Here is a 17,146-nt window from a genome sequence, read left to right as displayed (position 1 = left end):
TCTACTCATTGATATGTGAATGAATGGAAGAGCAAAATAATTTTTGGTGGGGCCTTGGAAATTGAAATTTAGATTTGCATTTCAGAGAGAAGGAATGGCCCCAGAAGTTTTTAGAAGCTCAGAATATATCATAGGGGATAAGTTAGCCAATGAGAATTTGTATAAAAATCAGTCCTACAGCCATGTTTAAAAGCTGGTACCATAAAAAGGCTTATTAAGAAAGAACATGTTAAACAAAGTAGCAGAATGGAGACTCTTATCTCCAATAAACAACTCAGTAAAAGCTGGAAGTGGCATTGTAGCTCATGTGGTAGAGTACTAGCTTTGAACAAAAGCTCGGGAACAGTGCCCAGGCCCCCAGTTCAAGCCCTATGACTGGGAAAAAAATAACAATACCTTTTATTTTATCATATTATTTACAGTAAAGTTTATTTCCTATGTTGTTTAGAAATACCACATTGTTAAATCTTATATCACAAATTATATTGAATCCAATAAAATTATATATCTTAAAAATTCTTAAGGCATCAAGTAGTCAAGGTACACACTAGGTAAAGATTGTGGTATTTGAGACTATTAAAGACAGTAAACATGCCCCTATACAGAAACAAAAAAAGAATTGCCTTTGTGCTATTCCAGACTTATTTTTAGTGAATATGCAATGAGTGTTTCTTGAAAGGCATGATTGTACATTTTCTGCATAGGCCTCATCTACCATTTAGGTAGATTGTTTCCACATAGCACATCTTTCTGATTAAAGTGTGGTAGAAAAATATTGTAAAAAGGAAATTGTTTCAATTGTTCATTTTTTATGTAAAAATTACTTCCAAGTTCAGCAGTTATTTTCTTAATGTAAGAAACTTTGAATTCTTTTTTTAGTGGTCAGATTTTACTTTGTCATAATTTTGATACTCTGTAGTTATTAATTATCATAGGTATCCAAAATTTCTTTTGTAGTTTATGCCTTATAGAGCTTTTCCTGGCACCATTTTCTTTTAATTTAGAGATATTTGTAGTCTGTTTATGCTAGTCTGTTTCATTATAAATTTTATAATATTCTATATAATTATTTTGTACCCTTTTAAGTCAGTGTTTGTGTATGTATGTTTGTGTTCATTCCCTGGCTTGAACTCAGGGCCCGGGCCTGTCCCTGAGCTTTTTGCTCAAGATTAGCACTACACTACCTTTGAGCTACAGCTCCACTTCTGGCTCCTGACACACACACACACACACACACACACACACACACACACACACACACACACACACACACACACACCACCCACCCCCCCCCACACCACACACACACACACCACACACACACACACACCACCACCACCACCACCACCACCACCACCCCACCCCCTGTAGTTGAGGGATTTTCCTGTTCCAGTTGGCTTCAAGTCATGATCCTTAGACCTCAGCTTTCTTTTTTTTTTGGCCAGTCCTGGGCCTTGGACTCAGGGCCTGAGCACTGTCCCTGGCTTCTTCCCGCTCAAGGCTAGCACTCTGCCACTTGAGCCACAGCGCCGCTTCTGGCCGTTTTCTGTATATGTGGTGCTGGGGAATCGAACCTAGGGCCTCGTGTATCCGAGGCAGGCACTCTTGCCACTAGGCTATATCCCCAGCCCCTAGACCTCAGCTTTCTAAGATCACTGGTGTGAGCCTGGTGCCTGGCTGTAGGTTTTTTTCTTCCCCCAATATAATTTTATTGTTATCATGAAAGTGTTGTACAGAAGTGTTACTATTTCATACGTTCGGTAATGAGTACATTTCTTTGGACAATGTCATCCCTTCTTTCTTTCACTTTGCCTTAGTTTTTCCCTTCCTCTCCCTGCCCACAAGTTACATAGTTTATTTTCCATATGATATATACTGAATGCCATACTGCATTTATCTACCCTTCCTTCCAACCTTTCTGCACCTCTTTAATTGCCCCCCCCCAAAAACCCAAAAGCAAAAATAAACACCACCAATACCAGTAACAGTAAAAACCCATGTTTATAGCTTTTATTTATTTTTAATTTCTCTTTTTCAATCTAGGTCATATTCTCCAATCTCCATCAGCCAACGTGCTTCCAACCCTTCCTTTCCATGTCCTTCGTAGCTTATTTAGTGCTACACCTTTGACAACTGATGATGGTGTGCTTCTAAGGCGGATGGCATTGGAAATTGGAGCATTGCATCTCATTCTGGTCTGTCTCTCTGCTCTGAGCCATCATGCCCCACGAGTTCCGAACTCTACCCTCAATCAAACAGAGGTAGGTTTCATTTTAATTCTTCATGTTATGACAAAAGCTTTTTCTGCAGTATTTGAGAAGCTTGAATGCTCCCTTTTTATAACCAAAATAGAATATTAAAAAATAAGCAATAAGTTAATTGTGTGTCTTAGAGACTTATTCAAATAAATCATACTATTTATTGATTGGTAGGTTCTGTCTAGTACATTAAGACAGAAACAGAAGGACTAAACAAACAACCAACTAACCTCTGATTATTTCTGGATAACTTCATTGAGGTCATACAAAATCCTAAAAGTAATTAATGGCTTACTTGTGTTTTGTGTGAATATAATATATTGTGCCTTGTTAATATACAAAAATCGATTATAATCCACTATCAGGCTAGCATCAAAACCAGAAAAGACCTATGAATAAATCAGAAAAATAAAATGTATTTAAAAATGCTTCAACTGAGAATGTGGCTTAGTGGTAGAGTGCTTGCCTAGCGTGCATGAAGCCCTGGGTTCAATTCTTCAGTACCACATAAACAAAACAACAACAACAAAATGCTTCAGTGTCTTTGCATGTATTTGTCTCTTATGAGTTAGAAAATGCAACCATATAATAGTATAATTTCTCCCCAGATCAGTCCAGAAGTTGATAGAGTATTACTTTATTTTGAAGGAATGGATAAGTTGATCCAGGTCAAGGGTACTGGAGGCAGTTTCAAAGAAGGAAATGTCCAGTCAATGTATATTAGCTTGGATTAAAACTCACTGTGAGGGGCTGGGAATCTGGCCTAGTGGCAAGAGTGCTTGCCTCATATACATGGGTTCAATTCCTCAGCACCACATTTATAGAAAATGGCCAGAAGTGGTTCTGTAGCTCAAGTGGCAGAGTGCTAACCTTGAGCAAAAAGAAGCCAAGGACAGAGCTCAGGCCCTGAGTTCAAGACCCAAGACTGGCAAAAAAAACCCCAACAACCCAAAAACCACTATGAATCTATTTTACTTGTATAAGTACAAGCCTGCTGAGTGATAACCACATCTATGTTTATATGTACATAGGTATGTTTATATATGCATGATTATCTTACATGCCACATGACAACTTTATGAAGTGTGGTACCAGTATGTAATAGTAAATCACTTTAATAAATATATTGAACTAAAGTGAACGTTTAAATTCTGTGTACAATCAAAAATTAATTTACTGGGGTTAAGTCTAAATATATACCATATACAAAATATATTTAATACCTGCTTATAGAAAGTAAAGGTGAATCCCCTTATTATTTATTAGGTACTAATCCATAGTGAGAGAAGCAGCCAAATTAGAATTAGAACTTAAAAAAATTAATACACAATTGCACATATTTATGAGACGCATGGCAGCGGTTCAGTATATGTATGGATTATGCTATGAGTGAGTCCTGGTAATTAGCATATCTGCTGCCCTACCACTTCTTTGTAATAAGAGCCTTCAAAATCCTCTCTTTTAGATCTTTTGAAACACACAGTACATTATATATTACATTATTGCTATAGAGTGCAGTGAGAAAAGCAGCACTTAACTGGGTGCTGTTGGCTCTTGCTTGTAATCCTAGCTACTTACGAGGCTGAAATCAGGAGGATCATGGTTTCTGGCCAGCACTGGCTAGAAACAGAAAAGTTTCTGACTCCCATCTCACTGGAAGAAGCTGAGTGGCACTTTACATAAAGCACTGTTGATATAAAAGGGATGTTATTTCATTAGTTATCAGAAATGCACAAATCAAAACTGCGAATACATCCAAGAGCCAATGGATTATACCTGTATTCCTGGTTATATAGGGATCTGAGATGTAGAGAATCAGTTTCAAAGTCATCCTGGACAGAAAGTCTTTTGAAATTTCATCTGTAATTAACCAACAAAATGGTAATCTTGAGTCATGACTGAATTGGTAGATTTTTGTTCTAGTACTAGTTTTCACTTCTTCCGGGTGTGTGTGTGTGTGTGTGTGTGTGTGTGTGTGTGTGTGAAGTCAACAGTTACTTGATAGTCAAAAGTTTTTATAAAAACAAAGTTGTAATAATTTTTTTATTATTAATACTATAAGCCACAGGTGTCAAGCTCTCATAACCCTACATCAACAGAAGAACAACAGCTATATTGGGCCAAAGGGACTGGCTTTGGAACAGGCTCTACAGCTTCTGGGTGGGATGTAGAACAGGCCTTAACTAAGCAGAGGCTGGAAGAGGAACATGTCACCTGTCTTCTGCAGGTATGTTTGTTAAATTGATATTGTCCATGGTTATAATTAAATTATTATTTTATATTGATTTATATTACATTAATTTTTAATTAGTGCTGATGCATATAACTCGTTTTCAGCCACTTCATGCTCACTTTTGATCCTGGTTCCCAGTACATTCTAAGCTGTCATGGAACAAAAAAGACTGTGCTTCCATTAAGTTTTTGCTTCTGAGGATTGAACCCAAAAAACGTGCTAATAAATATATTCTTTATCACTGAGCTACATCCCCAGCCCTGTTACCTTTTTGTCTCTAATTGTCCTGTATTTCTAGAGTCAAGCAAGTTGAACCAGGGTTGAAAATCTTTTAGCATAGAAATGAGAAAAGATGTATGAAGAAAAGTTTAGACTCGATTCCGACATGGGCGAATGGAAGTCAGTCTGTGTTTTGAGTGTTACTTTTCTGCAATTCTAGAATGATAGGATCATTCTTATCTAAGGTACCAGTGTACTCAACATATTAGCTAACTGAAAATCATAAATATTGTCAGAAGTGCTTCTACATTTTCTGTTTTGTCCTTTGTTGATTGCTTCTCTGTGTGGTTATGTATAGGGCACACATATTTTGTAAGCAATACTCAGGCAAAACATCCTTCTGTTTTGAAAATTAAAGCAGGACATTTCTTTTTAAAACACATGTTATCCTTCATTGAATAATGTTTTTGAGTATTGAGATTGAATGTCTAGCAAAATATTGACCTTTAATCTGTATGAAGCTAAAATAGGAACCTACTTTCAATGATTTTTGTTTTTAGGTTCTTGCAAGTTACATAAACCCTGTGAGTGGGGCAGTAAATGGAGAAGCTTCATCGTCTCCTGAGAGTAGAGGACAGAGCAGCAATGCCTTACCTTCTGTGCTGCTTGAACTTCTCAGCCAGTCCTGCCTCATCCCAGCCATGTCCTCCTACTTACGGAATGACTCCGGTAAGTCAGCATAATTACTCCTTTGAAACCCCGTGGTGGACAAAGATTTTTGTTCACACATTTTATCATTTTAAGCTTTAAGTAGTAAGGTCAGTAATATTTTATACTTTTTATCTTTGGTGGTACTAAATTATAACCCTAGGATATTGGCTAGACATCCCTAGTTCTTTTTACTTTTGCTTTATTGATTATTTAAAATTTTTATATTATTTTTAGTCTTGCAGTTTTTCTGAAGTCAATTCTGAACCATGATCCTCCTACGTATGCTTCCTACATAGCTAAGTATCATAGGTGTGTCTTACCATACCTAGCTTGTTCATTGTTAGGAGATGTTACTAACCTTTTTTTAGCCTGGGCTAGCTTTCAACTGTGATCTTCCTATCGCTGCCTCCCACATCGCTAGGATTATAAGCATGTATTACTATGCCTTGACCCTGAGGTTTTTTTTTTATGTTCTGCATATTGATCTTATGTCACATATATAGATTGAAATTTTTTCTCCTGTTTTTGTGGGTTGTCTGTTGTTTCATTTACTGTGGAGAAGCTTTGTAATGTTTTGGAATCCCAGTTTTCAATTTTTGGCTTGGGGGGTGGGATAAGATACCGAGGTCTGAAGTCAGGCAGGAACTCTACTACTTGAGCTAATATCCCAGGTTCCCATCTGCCAGATCCTGCCATCTCCAGAGCTATGGGACTTCTGCTTAGAACATTCTTGCCTGTTCTTAGGTCTTCAAGTTATTCCTGTTGTTTTCCTTCAGTAGTTTCAAAGTTTCAGGACTTTACATTAAGGAGTTTGATGCAACTTGCTTTGATTTTTGTACAGAGTAAGAAATAGGAATCTAGATTCAGTTGTCCACATTTGGATACTCAGTCTTCTAGCACCATTTTTCAGTTTTTCACTGCAACATATGATTTTGATGCCTTTGTTGAAAACCAGATGGCTGTAGTTGTGTAGGCACATTGCTGTGTTCTGCATTCTTTTACACTGATTTCTTGTCTATCTTTGTACACTAGCAAGAGATTTTTTTTTTTTTAAACCCAGGCAGTGGCACAGTGGCTCAAATTGGTAGAGATCTAGCCTTGAGCACAAAAGCTCAGGGATGATGTGAAGGCCCAAGTTCAAGCCCCACGACCAACTCCCCCCCAAAAAATCCCATTAATAAATGAAGAAAAATAATGTATAAATAAGAGCAGGTAAGAAGAGAAATACTAAATAAAGATTGAAAGATTTTTTTTTTTAATGAGTAAAAGCTGCTAGTACAAAAAACAAGAAGAAAATTGAAGCAGCTTTAACGGTGAAGCTTCCTGTCTTGGCTTCCTGGAAGCAGCTGCTGGCACTAGTAAACTTTGCCTCATATATCTATAGGTGCCTACTTACCAAGTTTGTGCAAGCAGGGGCAACAGATGCATTGAGTGCTTTGGAGAGTTGAGGAGCTCCTCACTGAAGTGGATGGCACTAAGAAAACATATTCTGCCTGCCAGTCTCATCACTTTCAGACTTTTCCCATTAGTAAACTTCCTTCTCTGCAGGAGATTAAAGGCTGCATGAATTGAGCCATCCCTAGATCTAAGTTCAGAGTTCTTGAGTATCACCTGGCAGTAAACTGATGCAGCAGAGAAGCAATTTTGAAAGCTGAACAATTTGTGGGTCAATAACTTGGAGCCCGGCTGGGGATATGGCCTAGTGGCAAGAGAGCTTGCCTTGTATACATGAGGCCCTGGGTTCGACTCCCCAGCACCACATACACAGAAAATGGCCAGAAGTGGCGCTGTGGCTCAAGTGGCAGAGTGCTAGCCTTGAGCAAGAAGAAGCCAGGGACAGTGCTCAGGCCCTGAGTCCAATGCCCAGGACTGGCAAAAAAAAAACAAAAAACAAACTTGGAGCCCCAGGCCTCCTCCATGGTAATCAATGGAGTTAGGGGTAAGGTTAGGGCATGAGGCTACCTTCACCCTCGCCCCAACTCTTCATGTTTAAATTGCTCAGTTGATTCCTATCTACCCCTTGGCAGTACTACCTCTCATGACCATCTCTCACCTAGAATCTGTGGAAGGGTATCCAGAGCTCAGTCTCAGTCAATAAGCTCCTTTTGCATATGGCACAGAGCAGTAATACTCCAAGATAAGCGGATTGTTGCAAATGTATGTGTTTTCTAATGTTAGCCTGACCACAGAAGGAGTTACTGTCATACCAGATCTCTCCACTGGTTTAAGGCTGCAGCTTATGCTGCAGCTTGGACCTCTAGTCTCTTGTCACTGGGGCTGTCTGGCCTGCCTTGTGCTTGCAGCTCTGACTTTCCTTCCCTGGGGAGTCCAAGGTTGGAGATGAACACATTGTTTAATTCTTTTTTTAATTTCCTTTCTGCTTCTCTGTACTTTGTAGATGTTTGAAGTCTTTCTCTGGAATGCTGGTACTTTGTCTCTTTATCTCCTCAGAATATAGTCTTTCTTTTGTTAGCTTGTCTGTTTTTGTAGGAGTTGCATGGAGGAAGCTTTTGGTTTGCCATCTTACTCTAAAATTTCTTGTTAACTGTAGGATTTCCTTGATTGTAGAATTATTGTTTAGAGAGTATTTTCATACAAAAAAAGAAAGTCATATGTTTCTTTAGAAACTGAAAAAGACACTGCCAAGAAAAGCAAGCAGAGTTAATATTTACTTCTTTTTCTTATAGTTTGTTTTTTACTCCTATTTGAACAGTCTGCTTTACACTTCTCCTATTCATTCATTCATTTTATCAATTGTGGGGCTTGAACTCAGGGCCTGGGGACACTGTCCCTTTTGCTCAGGGCTAGCAGCCTACCACTTTGAGCCACAGCCCCACTTGCAGTTTTCGGAGATAAGAGTGTCAGGGACTTTCCTGCCCTGGCTGGCTGTGAACCGTGATCCTTAGATCTCAGCTTTCTGAATTGCTAAGATTAAAAGGGTAGAGCCACTATAGCACCCACCTTTCTTTATGTGTATTCTTATTTATGAAAATGAACACATCTATATGATTAGTTGATTACTTAAAAATAGGTAAGGAAAATGAGATGGATTGAATCTTGGGTTAGTCCATTTTGTGCTTTGTAGAAGCTAGGTTCCACAGTTTTAGAAATGGGAAAATCACTTTTATTTGAAAGGCAGCACTGCTCCTTATATTCTGAGTTATCATAGAAATTATTGCACCTCAAAAAATAGAAATTATTGGTCACCATTTCTCAGTCTGCATTGTTTCTTCATCAAATTTTTGAGAAAAACTTTTTTCAAATTTCACCTCTTTTTTTTTGGCCAGTCCTGGGGCTTGGACTCAGGGCTTGAGCACTGTCCCTGGCTTCTTTTTGCTCAAGGCTAGCTAGCACTCTGCCACTTGAGCTACAGTGCCACCTCTAGCCATTTTCTATATATGTGGTACTGGGGAATCGAACCCAAGGCTTCATGTATATGAGGCAAACACCTTGCCACTAGGCCATATTCCCAGCCCCCACCTCTTTTTTAAACATTGGATTGTTGTTTTCTTTTAAAAAGATGTCAAATGCAGGGATCTTTTTGGTTTTGTTTATGTGTCTAGATCTTTATGCCAAGGTGGATTTTTATACTGTGAATAAAAGCACAACTTTGTTGGCCAACAATAGATAACAGCCTAATAATCTTTTATTCCAATAACATTCAATAAGCTAAGAAAGAAAATTGGTATGAAAAATAATGCATAAGCCCAGCTTCAGTGGCTCATGCCCATAATCCTACCTACTCAAGAGTAATACAGGCGTGTGCCATGGTGCCTGACTAGAAAACTTTTAGATAGAGTATGTGTCCATTTTAATTTGTCTCTCAACATTTTGATTTCCACTTGTCATGATCATTTAATTTTGAAAGCTGCATTTATTGTTTCCGGATCATTTTTCTTTATATTTCCCATTTATATTTAGTAAGCCTGTATTCTGCTGATCACTAGATGGCGATATTGTTAGACAGTCTGGAATGTTTGAATGTTATCAAGCCAAAAATAGTACTTTCGATTGTTCCCTTTTATTTTCATTTTTTTTATTTTATTTATTTATTTATTTATTTATTTTTTGCTACCAGTCCTGGGGCGTGGACTCAGGGCCTGAGCACTGTCCCTGGCTTCTTCCCGCTCAAGGCTAGCACTCTGCCACTTGAGCCACAGCGCCACTTCTGGCCGTTTTCTGTATATGTGGTGCTGGGGAATCGAACCTAGGGCCTCGTGTATCCGAGGCAGGCACTCTTGCCACTAGGCTATATCCCCAGCCCTTATTTTCATTTTTTAAAAAATGCTTTGCATATTTTTTTTTGGCCAGTCTTTCCTTGGAGTTGAACTCAGGGCCTAGCCACTGTCCTTGAGCTTCTTTTGCTCAACGCTAGCACCCTACTACTTGAACCACAGCGCCACTTCCAGCCCTTTCTGTTTATGTGGAACTGAAATCGATTCCAGGGCTTTGTGCATGGTAGGCAAGCACTCTACCACCTAGCCACATTACTATCCCTCTTTTTTTGTTTTTGATTTTTATTTTTTGTGTGTTGCTCTGGGGCATGAACTCTGGCCTGAGCACTGTCCCTGAGCTCTTTTGGTCAAGGCTAGCACTCTACCACTTGACCCACAGCTCCACTCTGGCCACCCACCCGCACTTCATAAATTGAAAATAAAAGTCTCACAGACTTTCCTGCCTTGGCTGGCTTTGAACCACTATCCTGTCAGAGTAGCTAGGGTTACAGGCATAGGCCACCAGTGCCTAGCAGTGAACCTTTTTTTCCTCCCTTTAAAGATGGTGACTCATCCTGTAGTCCTAGCTACAGAAGAGGCTGAGATTTGAGAATCATGGTTTGAAGCCAGCCCTGGCAGGAAAGTTCATGAAACTCTCTTCCAACTAATTGGCAAAAAGCTATAAGTGGAGCTGTGACTATAGTAGTAGAATATTAGTCTTGATTAAAAGCTCAATGACAGTGCTGAGGCCATGAATTCAAGTCTTAGGACTGGTGCCAAAGTACAGGTGCACGCACACACATAAATATATAAATTCATGTTAAATTACTTGCCACTGACTTGGTGGTATGTTCAAAGTATTACAAAATATTTACCTTTTAAGTGCCATTTTCAAGAGTATGGAAATGCATATCCTTTCATAAAACAAATATACATGGTTTAAAGAGATATATTTGCAGATTAGACTTCTTAAAAAGAACTAACTATATGGTGAAGTCCAAGAGAACTATGGTAATGATGGGTTAAAAGTAGAGTAGGGGGGAAGGGTCCCCCGGTGCTGGTGGCTCATGCCTAAAATGCTAGCTACTCAGGCTGAGATCTGAGGACTATGGTTCAAAGCCAGCCTGGGCAGGGAAGTCTGTGAAACTCTTATTTCCAATTAATCCAGTAAAGTAGCAGTGAACCTGTGACTCAAAGGGGACAGGGCCCAGATCCTGAGTTCAAGCCCTACAACCCACAGAAAAGAAAAAAAAGTAGAGAAAGGATGTAAATACAAAAACTAATCAATTAAAAGCTAGCTTGGCTATATTCATTTTACACAGGTTACCTTGAGAAAACGTATATTTGCCAAGAATGAAAAGGAAGCTAACATAATGAAAAAAAGGTCAGTACAGGTAGAAATAAAAATCATAAATTTGTACCCAACAGTAAAACTAAAAATTTGAAACAAAATCTCAGTACTTAATAAAGGAATAAGCAAATGAACAATTGTAATTGGAAATTTGAATACTACTCTGAAAGCCTTATTTCTAAACTCTGAATTCCATGAGGCTTGAGAATATACATATCATCTGTACTAGTACAGAAACTGGGGAAGGAATATCCTAAGAGAAGAAAGAAGGCTTTGGCTAAGAAGGGAAAACTCTTAAGTAGGTTAAGAATGCATATACTTGTTTTACAAGGCTAGAAGTCAAAAGTGCACAGAGATATCTTTGAAGGAAAAGTAGACAGAATAGGTGTAGAAAGAATCTTTGTCATAGCATAGAGTTGAGAGCATATGAGAGTATAGATAGTTACTCTGAGGACCGTCTGTTTTAGCAGATAACCAGGAAAGATTTGTGTACAAGCAAAGCATTATTTGAAGTTTACCTTGTATGTATTTTGGTTTCCAAGACCAGTTTCAGGTACCTGGCAGACAACTCAAGTCAATAGCTGTTTTATCCTGGTAGATAATCATATTAATTTTTTGTCTTACTTACCTAGAAAGTAAGGTACATGAATGTAAAGATTTTCTCTAGTAATTTCGGAGTTTCAGCCATACATTTAGATTTTTTATTTAGATTTTGAATTAATATTTGTACTGAGAGATGGGGATCTAGTTTCAGTATTCTCCATGTACATATCCAGGTTTCTTAGCACTGTTTGTTGAAGAGCTTGTCCTCTCCAGTGTATGCTTTTTGGTGCCTTTGTCAGTACTCAGATGGTTATTGTTGGGTGAGTTTATTTCTGGGGCTTCTATTTCATTGGTCTATGTGTCTTTTTAAGACAATGCCTTATTTCTGTTGCTGTGATTCTATAATCAAGTATTGATGGTGGTGCCTAGTGTATTGCTATTTTTGCTTAGGATTTGTTTGGCTATTTGGGATCTTTTTTGCTTTCATATGAATTTTAGGATTGAATTTTTCTATTTCTGAGAAAAATATCATTGAGATTTTATTGGGGATTGTACTGAATCTTTAGATCACATTGGGTAAAACACCCATTTTCACAATATTTTCTTGATTCATAAACATGTCTTCTCAGTTTCTTTTTTCTTTTTTTGGCCTTTCCTGGGCCTTGAACTCAGGGCCTGAGCACTGTCCCTGGCTTCTTTTTGCTCAAGGCTAGCATTCTACTACTTGGGCCACAGCGCCACTTCTGGCCATTTTTTAAATGTGGTGCTGGCAAATCAAACCCAGGGCTTCATGTATAGGAGGCAAGCACTCTTGCCACTAGACCATATTTCCAGCCCTACTCAGTTTCTTGAAGTCCAAAATAAGACTCATAATATTAACTTTGACACCCCCCACCCCTTCTTATATAAGAGAATGAAGTATGCCTCCACCACAAAGTTGCCCAGGTGTCTCCTCTGGCCCCCTGCACCTGCCACCCAGCCCCTGCCTCATCCTCCCCAGAGGAGTTTGCAGTGAAAATTCAACCCATCTCGAAAATGGAAATAAACAAACAAATAAATAAAAAAAAAAGAAAATCACATGATCTAGATCTGCATGAACCATTAGTGAGACCTTGTCTTAGAAATAGAGAATATCATATCTATAGGTATATGTGCACACATACACAATACATACATACATACACATGTGCATCATGCTATCAGTGTTCTTTACTGCTATATTATTTGTGGGGCTGGGAATGTGGCCTAGTGGTAGAGTGCTTGCCTTAGCATCCATGAAGCCCTAGGTTTGATTCCTCAGTACCACATAAACAAAAAGCTAGTAGAAGTAGCTGTGGCGCAGGTGGTAGACTGCTAGCCTTGAGCATAAAGAGGCTCAGGGATAGCATCCAGGCTGAGTTCAAGCTCCAGGACTGGCAAAACAAACAAACAAAAATATATATGTATATATTATTTGTGCTACTTACCCATTTTTATATATAATATAAGCAGATACCCAGCACTATGTCTATTTGTATATTAATGCTTATTACATTCTTTGTACATTGTTGACCATCAGTCAAGCTAATCTCAAGAGCTCGATAGCGTCTGTGTTGCTAGGGGCTTGCTCTTTTTTGTGTTTTGTTGTTTGTTTGTTTGCCAGTCCTGGGGCTTGAACTCTGAGTCTAGGAGCTGTCCCTGACCTCCTTTTGCTTAAGGATAGCACTCTACTACTTGAGCCAAGCCATAGTACCATTTATGGCTTTTTCTGCGTTAGCCTTGAACCAATAGCCTCAGATCTCAGCCTCCTTAAGTAGCTAGGATTATAGATGTGAGCCACCAGCACTCGGCTTATGTAGGCTCAGTCTTAAGGTGAATGTGTTCTCATTTTGTTCTTATACTCTTCTCCTACAGTTCTGGATATGGCAAGACATGTGCCACTATATCGTGCTCTGTTGGAATTGCTCCGGGCGATTGCTTCTTGTACATCTATGGTGCCACTATTGTTGCCTCTTTCAACAGAGAATGGTGAAGAAGAGGAAGAACAAACAGAGTGTCAAACTTCTGTTGGTACATTATTGGCCAAAATGAAGACATGTGTTGATACCTATACCAACCGTTTAAGGTACTGTCCTTAACTTGTTCCTCCTGATCTTGTCTGTAACAAATTATTTTTTAAATAGCTCTTTTGAAAATTTTTTTCATTGGTACACACTATTTTAACACTCACATACATACTTAGAGAATACATAGATTTCTCTCACACACACACTCTCTCTCACACACACACACCATGTACAAAGAAAACATGTTTAAGTATATCCTATACTTAGAAACATTTATTCACAGTCATTTCTCAGGTATCTGCAGGTAGTGGAATTCTTTTAAAATGCAATTACTTTGTACTTGCTGTACAAATAGATACTAATTTCACTGAGTATTGGTGTCAGAGACACTTTTCATTGTCAGTAAATACACATCACTGACATTGTTCTCTGGTTGTCCATTGTATACAGATGTTATTAAGTATGTGCTTGACCACTTATTAGTGGGTAGTATGTAGGTCACCTTTAGTTTATAATAGCCTCAGACTTTTTTTTTTTGGAGGCTTATAGACATTTCTACAGGATAGAGTCTTAGAAGCCAAATTGTTGGGTTTATGGACTATTGTTGCATTTAGGTATTTGTTGCATTTTATGGTGTAACTTTTGTATGAAGTTAAAGATTCAGCATTTATATATTGGAACTACAGTAGAATTGTTGATGGAATAATTGACATTTTAAATTAATTTTTACTTAAGCTTGATGATTAGTTTTGTTACCAGGAACTTCTTGAATAATGTAGAAAATGTTTTTAGTCCAATATTGTTCCCAACTTTGCACTGTATTTGCTTTCCCTGTTCTGAGTTATTTCAATTTAAATTATAGATAAAATAATGGCAATGAATTGTTTTTGTGTTTCCTTCTGAAGGAAAAATCAACTTGTCAGATTATTGACTTCATATACTCCCATTATTTCTTTAACAGTTGGGCCTTGGGCTGCCAGTGTGGCTGCTGTAATGTGCTTGTCATACTCTTAAACTCGAATCTAGTACTTTGAAAACAAAACAGAAGGTGATGACTTACTGTGAGGCAGTGGGAGTCATAAATTAGAGAAGAGTTATAAAAGGCTGTATGATCAGTTAGGCATGTGTGCATAGTCCCAGGACCTCAGGATTCCTTGAGTCCCCAGGAGTTCGAAGACATGAGCAACATAGTGAAACTCAAATCTGAAAGAAAATAAAAATTCAAGCTATCATTTAACTATAACTATAATTATGTATATATCCATACACACATATATAAAACTATAGCTTAACTACTCTGTTACTTGGGTAGCAAAATGGGAAGGGACACTTGATTAGTATACTTTTAATATTGTATAGAAGAGAATAGTGGTATATTTGGTGTCACTTTTTTTTTTATGGTTCTCTAATCCAGTCAGTCTATATCATACATACCAATGTTTGAAATGTCCCATGTCTTTTACTTGGAATCTTGGTTTTCCCTGTACCTTATATTTTATGTTTGAGATGACTTTAATAGCTTTATAACTAAACATTCAAAATTTGTAAAAGCTTGAGTTTTGTTTGCTTATTTGTTTTTGTGCCAGTCCTGGGGCTTGAACTCAGGGCCTAAGTGCTGTCCCTGAGGTTTTGTGCTCAAGGCTAACATTCTACTACCAGAGCCACTGCTCCACTTCTGGTTTCTGGGGTACTTAGTTGAAAATAAGCATCTTATTTTCCTGCCTACTGGCTTCGAATTATGATCTATAGATCTCAGCCTCCTGAGTAGCTAGGATTACAGGGGTAAGCCACTGGTACCCCACTTGAGTTTGGTTTTAAATGTGGCTCACATGTAGAGTTGTGTTGGGCTTCTTTTTGTCACCCTAATAGCTGTTATAAGTAGCTTTAATTTTTTGTTGTTCGTTGTGGGGATTGAACTCTGGTCCTGAGCATTTGTGCTCAAAGCTAGTGTCTACCACTTTGAGCTCCAGCTCCACTTTTAGTTTTCTGATGGTTGCTTGGAGATAGAATTTAGCAGACTTTCCTACCTGGACTGACTGAACCACAGTCCTCAGATTCCAGCCACCTAAGTAGCTAGGATTACTAGCTTGAGTGACCAGTGCCTGGCTAGATTTGGGCCTCTAACTCAGAGCCTGAGAAATGTCCCTGAGCTTCTTTTGCTTAAGGATAGTGTCTACCTTTTGAGCAACCTCTACTTCTAGTCTGGCTTTTTTGGTAGTTTAGTGGGGATCAGAATCTCACAAACTTTTTCTGTCCTGGTTGACTTCGAATCATGATCCTCAGATCTTAGTCTCCTGAATAGCTAGGATTATAGGCATGAACCATCAGCACCCAAATAGTTGAGTTATTTTTTATATCTTCACCTATTTAGGCCCTGTGCCAGGGAATAGACCTGCAGATTTAATATTATAGCCATATTACTGCATTTTTCTGTACATTCCAAGACTTTAGTAGCTAGGATTACAGGTGTGAGCCACCAGCCCCAGCTTCCATATGAGATTCTTATTTCCAGTTAATCACTAGAAAACAGGAAGTGGAGCTGTGGCTAGCAAAAAAGAGCTCAAGGGCAGTGCCCAGGCCCTGAGTTCAAGCTATAAAACCTACCAAAAGAAAAGGAAAAGAAAAATTTTCACAAGAAGTATCAAAGACTAGGTAATGACAAAGACAACTGTTAGGTGTCTGTTGATGGACCAGCCCAGAGGTACAATGTTTTGTTTCATATCAAGTATGAGAGATCAAAATCTGTTGGGGACATGAATTTTCCCAACTGTCAGATTGGTGACTTAGGCAAGTAGAAAACAGAAGTATGAAAGTGGAAGTGGAGCTGTGGTTCAAGTGGTAGAGTGCTAGCCTTGAGTACAACAGCCTAGGGACAGTGCCCGTAAGACCAGCACAAAAAAAAAAAAATTGGAAGTATTTCCTACATTCTTCAATGAGTATAATATTTTTGTTTCAGCCTCTGTGCTTTAATTCATTTATGTTTTAGTTTCTTGAGAAGAAGCCAGCTTACCTTACTGTGGATAAGTTCTAATAAATATGTAATTGTTTATACTTACAAAAAACATTTCAACCAGGCGCTGGTGGCTCATGCCTGTAATCCTAGCTACTCTGGAGGCTAAGATCTGAGGATTGCAGTTCAAAGTCAACCCCAGGCAGAAAAGTCTTTGAAACTCTTATCTCCAATAAACTATTCAGAAAAAGCTGGAAGTTTTGCTGTGGCTCAGTTGGTAGAGTGCTAGCCTTAAGCACAAAGAGGCTAAGGGACAGTGCCTGGAACCTGAGTTCAATCACTAGGCCAAAAAAAAAATCAGTAATAATTACAGCCATGACTCTATATAGAACTTAGATGCCTAGGTGGGGTTGGGAATATGGCCTAGTGGCAAGAGTGCTTGCCTCGTTCATACATGAAGCCCTGGGTTCAATTCCTCAGCACCACATATATAGAAAACGGCCAGAAGTGGCACTGTGGCTCAAGTGGCAGAGTGCTAGCCTTGAGCAAAAAGAAGCCAGGGACAGTGCTCAGGCCCTGAGTTCAAGGCCCTGGACAGGCAAAACAAAAAACAAAACTGTCT

At 38.6% G+C, this 17,146-nt stretch overlaps 1 protein-coding gene across 9 annotated transcripts in view; it reads left to right on the top strand.

The window, feature by feature from the left end:
- The window catches only part of Birc6 (baculoviral IAP repeat containing 6), a 187,016-nt gene that overhangs the window by 144,918 nt on the left and 24,952 nt on the right, over window positions 1–17,146 (top strand). For 8 of the 9 annotated variants that reach the window (XR_007211930.1, XM_048353168.1, XM_048353167.1 and 5 more), the window contains 4 exons: window positions 2,044–2,261; window positions 4,321–4,485; window positions 5,271–5,439; window positions 13,423–13,633. Coding sequence is in view for 8 of the 9 variants with exons in the window: in XM_048353168.1 (XP_048209125.1) it covers window positions 2,044–2,261; window positions 4,321–4,485; window positions 5,271–5,439; window positions 13,423–13,633 (763 nt within the window). In the remaining variant the exon portion in view is untranslated. Of the gene's footprint in view, window positions 1–2,043; window positions 2,262–4,320; window positions 4,486–5,270; window positions 5,472–6,865; window positions 6,877–13,422; window positions 13,634–17,146 lie in introns of those variants that run through there. The other variant, XM_048353174.1, reaches the window with a different exon arrangement.

The sequence above is a fragment of the Perognathus longimembris genome, chromosome 8 (genome assembly GCF_023159225.1).
Source record: "Perognathus longimembris pacificus isolate PPM17 chromosome 8, ASM2315922v1, whole genome shotgun sequence".
Taxonomy (NCBI): domain Eukaryota; kingdom Metazoa; phylum Chordata; class Mammalia; order Rodentia; family Heteromyidae; genus Perognathus; species Perognathus longimembris.
Note: the sequence above shows the minus strand (reverse complement) of the source record. Positions and strands in the feature narration are given on the sequence as shown.